The 10,748-nt window shown below is 49.3% G+C and overlaps 1 protein-coding gene across 2 annotated transcripts in view; it reads left to right on the top strand.

Annotated features, from left to right (window-relative positions):
• The first annotated feature begins 3,041 nt into the window (after nt 1-3,041).
• Nucleotides 3,042-10,748, top strand: part of wdr46 (WD repeat domain 46) — a 26,200-nt gene continuing 18,493 nt past the window's right edge. For both annotated transcript variants that reach the window (XM_059639503.1, XM_059639502.1), the window contains exons 1-6: nt 3,042-3,155; nt 5,525-5,707; nt 6,862-6,942; nt 7,510-7,622; nt 8,899-8,986; nt 10,094-10,155. In XM_059639503.1, coding sequence (XP_059495486.1) covers nt 3,123-3,155; nt 5,525-5,707; nt 6,862-6,942; nt 7,510-7,622; nt 8,899-8,986; nt 10,094-10,155 — 560 coding nt within the window. In that variant the 5' untranslated portion in view covers nt 3,042-3,122. The remainder of the gene's footprint in view (nt 3,156-5,524; nt 5,708-6,861; nt 6,943-7,509; nt 7,623-8,898; nt 8,987-10,093; nt 10,156-10,748) is intronic.

Genomic DNA, 10,748 nt, shown 5'->3' with positions numbered 1-10,748 from the left:
CTGAATTATTGGTGCTGTTACCAGTGGTAGGAGATCCTTTAAAAGCAAAGTTTAGTGGCTCTTATCAGATTGAGAGAAGATGAGTCAGGTGAACTACCTGGGAAAGATGCCGGATAGGAAAAGAAACATTGAATATGTCATGTGAACATGCTGAAACATTGTTAATACAGGGACAGGCAAACTGGAGAAACAGGTATTGGTTACTGCCACACAGAGTGAGGAATCAAATCCAGATGATTTGGAATTTGATGTGCCTCAGAATAAGTTAATTAATGATGAAGTCCTTGGAGAATGGGATAAGATAGTGAGCTATCTGTCTCAGGAATAGAGAACTGAATGGAAAGGCTCGTTGCAGCACTGTGAGGACATATGTAGGAACAGAATGCAGAGGACTAATACTATAGTACACGTGGTTGATGTAGGGAATGCTGTTCCGATAAAACACCACCCCTACAGGCTTAATCCTCTAAAGGCGCACAGGTACCAAATGAAGTCGAAGCAATTGTCCAAGAAGACATCATTGAGCCAAGTCTAAGTGAGTGGAGTTTGCTGATCGTGTTGGTTCCCAAACCTGATGGCACTCAATGGTTCTGCACAGACTACTGGAAGCTCAATGTCATGACTAAATCAGACTCAAACACAATTCCAAGGCCAGGGGACTGTGTGTAAAATGTTGGATTGGCTACGTACATCACAAAGTGAGACTTACTTTGTGATTACTGGCAACTACCTTTGTTGGTGTGAGTGAAAGACGTTTCTGCACTTATGACCCGAAATGAGCTGCATCAATTTAAAGTAATGCCCTTTGGAATGAAGAGCACTGCAGCCACATTTCAAAGACTTATGAACAGTGTGTGACAGGATTGGTTAATTGTGCTGCCTCTGTGGATGACTTAGTGACCTATGGCCATTTGTGAAGAGATCACATGGTGCATTTGGCAGAGCTCTTCGAAAGACAACACGAGGCAAAACTGATCATATATTTGGTAAAAACTGAATTTGCAAAGGCAGAGGTGATGTTCTTGGGAGACAATATGGGACATGGAAGGATGACCCTGCGGAACGTGAAGATGAGGGATTTGCGAGGAATTTCCAAGACCATCCTGGAAGAAAGAGGTGCTTTGATTTTTGGCTCTGAGCAGATTCTACCAGAGGTTTGTACCATACTTTAGTAGCACAATGGCATCACTGATGGGTTTGCTAAAGAATAATATGAAATTTCAGTGCACAGAACAGTGCCAAGAGGCATTTGTGAACTTAAAAGCCCCATTAACCACCACACCAGCTTTTGCCCACACCAAATTTTTTGAAACGCTTTGAAGTCACTGTCACGCCAGTGATGTAGGGCCTGGAGCTATGTTGACGCAGGAGGATGAAAAGCCTATTGGTTATTTTTCAAAGTAACTCAATATCCACCAGGGAGAATACTCCACTATTGAAAAATAGTTATTGAGTTTGGTGCTGGCCTTACAACATTTTAATGTTTATGTTACAAACAATGTTTTGGACATGGTTGTGTACACAGATCACAACACTCTTGCCTTTTTGGAAAGACCTAAGGAAAAGAATACGAGAGTATTTTGTTGGAGTTTTATGTCACAAGCTTTTAATTTACAGATTGTACATGTTGCAGGTTATAAAACTTATATTGCAAATGTGTCGTCACTGTTTTAAAAGAAAATTTGTAAGTAAGATAGAACTGGCACTGTGTCATATACATATGCAGAATTAGTATGAAGGGTGTAACTTCAGATTGCATGTATCTTGTGATAATGGTTTTAAGTTTTTTTTAAAGAAAACCAATGATTTTTCACAATGATGTTTCATTATTTCTCTTCAGGGGGAGGTTATGAAGCTGCGTAGAGTGTGTGGTCCCTCTAAGAGACAAAGTGCTTTTCTAAGGTTAGAGAATTATACAGAAAAAAATGTCTGAATGTAGCTGACGATATACAGCCAATTCTCAAATAGGAATATGTATCGATCGGCTGTGATTGGAAACCCGCGGCTTGTTTTGTTGTTTTGGTAAAGAGCTGGAATCAGCCGATTAATTTCAACCAAGCACTTAGTGATTGAAAGCCAATTGAATTTAAATCTGATGGTTTTGACAACCTCAGTGCAATGTTATTGTAAGAAAATTGATATGTCATCCAAGGTATATTAGGAGATGGTTTTTGAAAATCAGTGAGAGCAAACCGCTGTCTGAGAAATAAATATCGGGCACTCACAACAAAACAGTAAGCTCTCTAAGAAAGCCCCTTCTGTCCATAAAAGGTACCGCCACAGCAATTCCAGCTAAGAGTCCTCACAGAGAAAACATCAGCACCACTGGCAGTAGTTCAGCTGAAGAAAGGCATTTGTGATTGAGAGACTAAGTTTTAGGTAATTTTTTTTTCACTACTTGGGTTGTTTAAGTGGGGCTTGTGTTTATTGCAATTGTATATCAGCAGAATTTAGTTTAGTTAGGAAATAGAAGCTAAGGGGGAATTATTTGGTTTGTAAATAATTCTCTTAATTTGTTCACTCTTCGGGTTAAATAAATAAATTGTTCCTTGTCACTTATAGAGTGAGTATCAGGGACTTTCTGCAATTTAACCTCCCATCTCCGTAATAGTTTAACAGATTAGGTGAGGTGAGGTGTGCTCTTTTGGGTGTTTCGCGTTTAATTCTTAGAAGGGAACCACCACTCACGCCATAACAGATTGGAAATTATGTTTTGATTTTAATTATCAGAGGTGTTTGACCTCGCCGTCCGAACAATAACCTATTATTGATTAAACACTGGCCAGGACCAGCCCATGTGGGGATTATAGTTATTAAACATTGACATTCACTAAGTGTGGGGCTGGATGTACACAGCAGGCCAAGCGGCATCTCAGGAGCAGGAAAGCTGATGTTTCGGGCCTAGACCCTTCATCAGAATTTATTTCACACTGATTATTGGTTATTGCACATTGGTTATTGATTATTTAATATTGACTATTGATTATTTAATATTGACTATTGGTTACAGACTGGCTCTGCCGCTTTGGTAATTGGCCTCCAGCGACATCGCCCCCTGCCGCCGGAGGTAGCAGCAGCAGCACAACGCCGCAGGGAGAACTTCCGGGTGAGCAGTCAGCAAGATGGCGGCGCCCCGCAGCAGCGGCACGTTACGGGTTGGAGAGAAATTTATTTAAAATCTAATTTTTCCGTTTGAACGTGAACAGGACAACCGTGTTATTAATATTTATATTTATATACCCCCCAGGACCACCGGGTCTTTAATATTTATATATATATATATATATACCCCCCAGGACCACCGGGTCATTAATATTTATATTTATATACCCCCAGGACCACCGGGTCATTAATATTTATATTTATATACCCCCCAGGACCACCGGGTCATTAATATTTATATATATATACCCCCCAGGACCACCGGGTAATTAATATTTATATTTATATACCCCCCAGGACCACCGGGTAATTAATATTTATATATATATACCCCCCAGGACCACCGGGTAATTAATATTTATATTTATATACCCCCCAGGACCACCGGGTCATTAATATTTATATTTATATACCCCCCAGGACCACCGGGTAATTAATATTTATATATATATACCCCCCAGGACCACCGGGTAATTAATATTTATATTTATATACCCCCCAGGACCACCGGGTAATTAATATTTATATTTATATACCCCCCAGGACCACTGGGTAATTAATATTTATATTTATATACCCCCCAGGACCACCGGGTAATTAATATTTATATTTATATACCCCCCAGGACCACCGGGTCATTAATATTTATATTTATATACCCCCCAGGACCACCGGGTCATTAATATTTATATATATATACCCCCCAGGACCACTGGGTAATTAATATTTATATTTATATACCCCCCAGGACCACCGGGTAATTAATATTTATATTTATATACCCCCCAGGACCACCGGGTCATTAATATTTATATATATATACCCCCCAGGACCACCGGGTCATTAATATTTATATTTATATACCCCCCCAGGACCACCGGGTAATTAATATTTATATACCCCCCCAGGACCACTGGGTAATTAATATTTATATATATATACCCCCCAGGACCACTGGGTAATTAATATTTATATATATATACCCCCCAGGACCACCGGGTAATTAATATTTATATTTATATACCCCCAGGATCACCGGGTCATTAATATTTATATTTATATACCCCCCAGGACCACCGGGTCATTAATATTTATATTTATATACCCCCCAGGACCACCGGGTCATTAATATTTATATATATATACCCCCCAGGACCACCGGGTCATTAATATTTATATATATATACCCCCCAGGACCACCGGGTCATTAATATTTATATTTATATACCCCCCCAGGACCACCGGGTAATTAATATTTATATTTATATACCCCCCAGGACCACTGGGTAATTAATGTTTATTGATGTTATTCAAGTTCCTGTATAAATAGATCTTACCTGCATTTTCACCCCCCACTCGCCACACCCCCCCCCCCCCCCCCCCCCGGCCAGTGAAACTGTCTGGCCAGTTATAACATAGAATCCCTACCGTTTGGAAGCAGGCCATTCAGCTCATCAAGCCCATACCAAATCCATCCAAAGGGCATCTCACTCATCTCCCTACTGTATTCCTGTGGCCATGCATTTCCGACAGCCAATCCCACCCTAACCCGCACATCCCTGGGCACTACGGGACAATTTAGCACGGCCAGTCCCACCCTAACCCGCACATCCCTGGGCACTATGGGACAATTTAGCACGGCCAATCCCACCCTAACCCGCACATCCCTGGGCACTACGGGACAATTTAGCACGGCCTATCCCACCCTAACCCGCACATCCCTGGGCACTATGGGACAATTTAGCACGGCCTATCCCACCCTAACCCGCACATCCCTGGGCACTATGGGACAATTTAGCACGGCCAATCCACCCTAACCTGCACATCCCTGGGCACTACGGGACAATTTAGCATGGCCAATCCACCCTAACCTGCACATCCCTGGGCACTACGGGACAATTTAGCACGGCCTATCCCACCCTAACCTGCACATCCCTGGGCACTAGAGGACAATTTAGCACGGCCTATCCCACCCTAACCTGCCCATGTTTGGATTATGGGAGAAAACTGGAGCACCTGGAGGAAACCCACGTAAACATGGGGGAAGAACGTGCAAACTCCACACAAAACAGTCGCCTGAGGGTGAGAACAAACCGGGGTCCCTGGTGCTGTGAGGCAGCAGTATTGACCACTGAGTTGGGAAGTAAAAGTGTTGGAGATCACAGCGGGTCAGGCAGTATCTGTGGAGAGAGAGCAAGCTAACATTTGAGTTTAGACAACTCCTCATCAGAGCTGAAGCGAAGTGAGCCACTCACCATTGAGCCTCCATGCTGCTCAGTTCTGCCAGGGGCCAGGCATCCCCCCCATCAAGTCCCCTGTCTAACCATCTCTCTACGCTCCCACCCCAAAATCCATGATTTAGAAAAGGAAGAGGTACTGGGAAGCTGAAGAAGAGCCAGCTGGAGATGCAGCAGCATCAGGTAAGGGCAGACCAGCAGAGCAGGTGAAGGTGGGACGGAGGAAGCCAGGCGCTCGGAGACCTGAGAAAGGCAAACGGATGGACCGCCAAGCATCAAGGCACCCACCGAAGAAGGTGCTTTCAGGGGTGAGTCTGAAGGTACTAGCTCCCACATCCAGGATTTGGGGTGGGGTGTGGTCAGTCTGGGGCCAGGGACTTCAATCCAGGGTCATGGGAGGCTCATTTTGGAAGTGGGAATGTGTTAGGGATGGCACATCGGTTCAGGATTGTTCAGGGAGCGGTGGGGTAGGTGGGGGGGGTGTTCCGTCTGGGATTGGCATTCCCGGATCAGGAAGCAGTCATTGAGGTCACTGCTGGATTGGGAATCAGTCTGGAACTGGGGATCAGTCGAGGATCAGGAATCTGTCTGGGAAAGACGCTGATCAGAAAATCATTGCAAGACAATATGAACTAGGGTGGTACAAGCCTAAAGGGAGTGGTTTAGAAAGAGGGAGACGGGGGAGCAGGGTGGATATGTGTGCACAGATCATTGAAGGTGGCTGGACAGGTAGAGAGATCAGTGAATAAAGCACACAGTGTCCTCAACTTTATTACTAGGGACACAGAGTACAGGAGCAAGGAGGTAATGCTGAATATTTATGAAATACAGCAAGCTTTGTTTAAACCGGCAAAAATTATACACCCCTAATACCGTGATGTTTACTGTCTTCTCATGAGTAATCAGTTGAGGGTGTGAGTGAGAAGGCTGAAGTGATTTATGCTGAAGATAAGGTGTGACAGTGATGTGTACACTGCCTGAATTACATTTCCATTTATTACTGAATGTGCCTTTACTTTGGTTAAGAGGACCTCTCGACCAGCCAGTTAATTCCTGGTCTGATAGCTGCCTATTAATAAAAGGTTCGCTGGAATAGTGTGTACGGTGTACCTCCATACTCTGGGAAGGATGTGAGACAGTGAGGCAGAGTTTGACAGCGATGGCCTCAGCAGTGAGGGTTTGCATTTTGCGGGACAGATTGGAGATGTTGGGAAGGTCTAGCAAGCAGGAGGTCAACAGGAAGTTTGATAGAAGTTACAAAGTCACAATGGATCTGGACGGTGAGAGAATGATACTGTTCCCGCTGGAGAGTGGATTGAGAACCAGAGGAGTAGATTAAAAATAAAAGCAGTAAATGGTTACAGTTTGGAATGTGCTGCCTGAGAGTGCGCAGGTTCCCCTCACACTGTACCAGCTTCTATTAATTCCTGTCTTTTGCCACCTCACCTCCCCAACACCACAGAGAGAGGACCCTTTCCCAGGACCGGCACCGATCCCGAAGGAAGTGATGAGGAAGTTTCAGCGAGGGACGTCCATTAAGGTGGTGAGTAAGTCTTGGGGAATGTCAGGGACATTACAATGAGGTTGTAAATGTCATCACCAATGTAGTGTCTGTGATCTCTGTCCCATCTCCAGTGATAGTGTGAGTGAGTTGCTCGCAGCATAAGTTAATCCTTCACTTCCTGATGAACCATAAACCCCTCACTGTAGGGTGGGTGGTGGGGGGAGGGGGAACGTGGAGGAATCCTGGCTCTCCCAGTGCACCCCTCACTGTGGTGAGAAGGGTGTAATCCTGATGACCCCCTCCCCCAGTACACCCCACTGTTGGGGCAGGGGTGGGTGTAATCCTGTTCTATTCCTGTACTCCCCTCTCTCTTGGGGGGGCGGAGGGAGTGGAGTTGGAATGTGTGTAATCCTGCCCCCTCCCTGTACACCCCTCTCTCGGTGGGGGGGGGGAAGTGGTAGGGTGTGGTTAATCCTGTGTCCCTTCCCTGGTTTGGGGCAGTGACGGGACCCTGTGCCTGAGACCCAGATATCGAGAAGCTGGGAAGGGATCTGGAAGAGGGGGTGGCTCAGTGGATCTCTGTGAGATTTCTGTGATCTGATGCAGGGTGAAATCGCCAATCAGAAAGTGAAAAATCAGCTGAAAATCCTGGAGAAGCTGTCAAAGCAAGCAGAGAAGCAAGCAGCTCGCTTCGACCTCCTGCTGCCCGAGGAGGCGGGGTAAGGAATTGAGGGGCAGGCAGCAGAGATTCGTGGCCCTGACCGCTCACTGTCTGTCACCAGAGTGCACAGAGGCCTTATAATCCTTTCCCAGCTTGTGGTGACTGTGTGGTACACCTGACAATTCCATCACCCCCCCAGGCACAAACCCTGGGGACAGGCACTGTACCCCCACCCCCTTCAACACAAACGTCAATCTGAGTTTCTACACACTGCAACCCATTCTCCCAGGTTCAACATTGACTGCCGGAGAGTCGGGGCCGCGCTGTCAGAGGGTCAGGGCCGGAGAGTCGGGGCCGCGCTGTCAGAGGGTCAGGGCCGGAGGGTCGGGGCTGCGCTGCCGGAGGCTCGTCGCCGAGTGGGCACCGCGCTGCCGGAGGGTCGGGGCCGAGGGGGCGCCGTGCTGCCAGAGGATCGGGGCCACGCTGCCGGAGGGTCGGCGCCGTGCTGCCGGAGGGTCGGCACCGTGCTGCCAGAGGGACGGGGCCGCGCTGCCGGACGGTCGGCGCCGAGGGGGCGCCATGCTGCCAGAGGGTCGGGGCCACGCTGCCGGAGGGTCGGCGCCAAGGGGGCACCGCGATGCCGGAGGGTCGGGGCCGTGGGGGCGCCGTGCTGCCGGAGGGTCGGGGCCGAGGGGGCGCCGTGCTGCCGGAGGGTCGGGGCCGAGGGGGCGCCGCGCTGCCGGAGGGTCGGGGCCGAGGGGGCGCCGTGCTGCCAGATGGTCGGCACCGAGGGGGCACCGCGCTGCCGGAGGGTCGGGGCCGAGGGGGCACCGCGCTGCCGGAGGGTCGGGGCTGGTGTTACTGTCTGTATTGGATGTGCAGATGGTGGCCACAGTAGTTTGTTTGGAGAATGTGGGTGTTGCTGGTTTGACCAGAATTTACTGCCTGCCCTGCGAGCCAGTAGGAGTTACCCCATTGGCACTGGAGTCACATGTAGGCCAGACCAGTTAAACATGGCGGATTTCCCTCCCTGAAGGACATGAGTCAAACAGATGGGTTTACACCGTGATGGACAGTGGTTACACAGTCTCCATTTGGTTAGCTTTTTAAAACATTCCCTGATTTATTGATTGCGCTGGATGTTGATGGTTGGATCGGGAGCTGTGTTGCTGGCACAGACTTGCTCAGTGACAGCGTCACTCAGTCACTGTCTCACAGTGTGTGTGTGCTGGGAGGGAGCCGGTGGGTGGGGCGTCGCTACGAGGTTGAATGGCATTGGGAGAGTTCTACGTGTGACAGGAGTGTGTCCCGGTGTCTCCCTCCCACATTGGCAGGTTCCTGGAGGCTGATGAAGGGGAGGATACCTGCTTCATTCAGCAACGTGACATCGCAGATGTAGTGGACATCAGCAGTGCCTCCAAGGTCAGTGCAGGGAGAGACAGGGGCATTCTCCTCCACCCCCACCACCCCCAGCTTTCTCCTTTTCCTCCTCCCCCATCCCCATCTCTTACATCCCCACTTGCCTCCTCCTTCTCCGTCGTCTGTCTGTCTGTCTCTCTCGCTCCATCTGGGTTGCATGCCCACTCAGCAGGGAGGGAGTATGAGGGTGACAGGGAGGGAGGGGAGTGAGGGTTGTTGGGGAGGGAGTATGAGGGTGACAGGGAGGGAGGGGAGTGAGGGCTGTTGGGGAGTATGAGGGTGACAGGGAGGGAGGGGAGTGAGGATTGTTGGGGAGGGAGTATGAGGGTGATGGAGGGAGGGGAGTGAGGGTTGTTGGGGAGGGAGTAAGAGGGTGACAGAGGGAGGGGAGTGAGGGCTGTTGGGGAGTATGAGGGTGACAGGGAGGGAGGGAGGGGAGTGAGGATTGTTGGGGAGGGAGTATGAGGGTGACAGGGAGGGAGGGGAGTGAGGATTGTTGGGGAGGGAGTATGAGGGTGACAGGGAGGGAGGGGAGTGAGGATTGTTGGGGAGGGAGTATGAGGGTGACGGAGGGAGGGGAGTGAGGGTTGTTGGGGAGTATGAGGGTGACGGAGGGAGGGGAGTGAGGGCTGTTGGGAGGGAGTATGAGGGTGACAGAGGGAGGGGAGTGAGGGCTGTTGGGGAGTATGAGGGTGACAGGGAGGGAGGGAGGGGAGTGAGGATTGTTGGGGAGGGAGTATGAGGGTGACAGGGAGGGAGGGGAGTGAGGATTGTTGGGGAGTATGAGGGTGACGGAGGGAGGGGAGTGAGGGTTGTTGGGGAGTATGAGGGTGACAGGGAGGAGGTGAGTGAGGGCTGTTGGGGAGGGAGTATGAGGGTGACAGGGAGGAGGTGAGTGAGGGTTGTTGGGGAGGGAGAATGAGGGTGACAGGGAGAGAGGGGAGTGAGGGACGGATTAAAAATGAGGATTAAAAGTTTGACCCCTGGTTTAGAGAAGATATGGGTCCCTAAGCCCCAGCCCTCGGGGGATGTTAGGACACAGGCTCTGGAGATGAAGTTAAGTTTATATTTGAATTATTGACACCACTTTCTCTGGTTTGTTTGTCTCAGTTCTTTAACCTGGAGCTCAGTCAGTTTGGCCCGTACCGAATAAACTACAGCAGGAATGGCAGGTATTTTACATCAGTTCTTCACAAACAGAGGGGTGAGGTCAGGGTCGGTGGGGGGCAGGGTAGAGGTAGGGTGGGGAACTGAATCTGCAATGTACTGTCTGAGAGTGTGGGGGGTGGGGAGGGAGGTTCACTCAAGGGGTTACAGTCTGGAGTGTACAGCCTGAGAGTGTGTGTGGGGGGTGGGATGTCGGGGTTGGGGAGGAGGCAGTGAGCTTGGGTGAGTTGGGTTAAATGATGGAAATGGAATGATGTTGGTTTTGCTTGGGAGGATGGGGTTGGCGTTTTGGGAGGAGGGGTGTCGCTGTGTTTGGGAGGAGGGGTGTCGCTGTTTTGTGGAGAGGGGTATCGCTGTTTTGTGGAGGGAATGTCGGGCGTTTTGGTGGGGAGGGTTTTTGGTATTTTGTGGGGGAGGGTTTTTGGTGTTTTGGGGGGGTCGGTGTTTTGGAGGAAGCAGGGTTCGGTGTTTTGTTGGGGAGGGGTTCGGTGTTTTGGGGGCGAGGGGTTCGGTGTTTTGCGGGGAGGGGTTTCGGTGTTTTGGTGGGGAGGCATCAGTGTTTTGGAGGGAGTGGGGTTCGGAGTTTTGCAGGGAGGGG

The sequence above is a fragment of the Stegostoma tigrinum genome, chromosome 34 (genome assembly GCF_030684315.1).
Source record: "Stegostoma tigrinum isolate sSteTig4 chromosome 34, sSteTig4.hap1, whole genome shotgun sequence".
NCBI lineage: Eukaryota > Metazoa > Chordata > Chondrichthyes > Orectolobiformes > Stegostomatidae > Stegostoma > Stegostoma tigrinum.
This window is presented reverse-complemented; position numbering and strand designations above follow the sequence as displayed.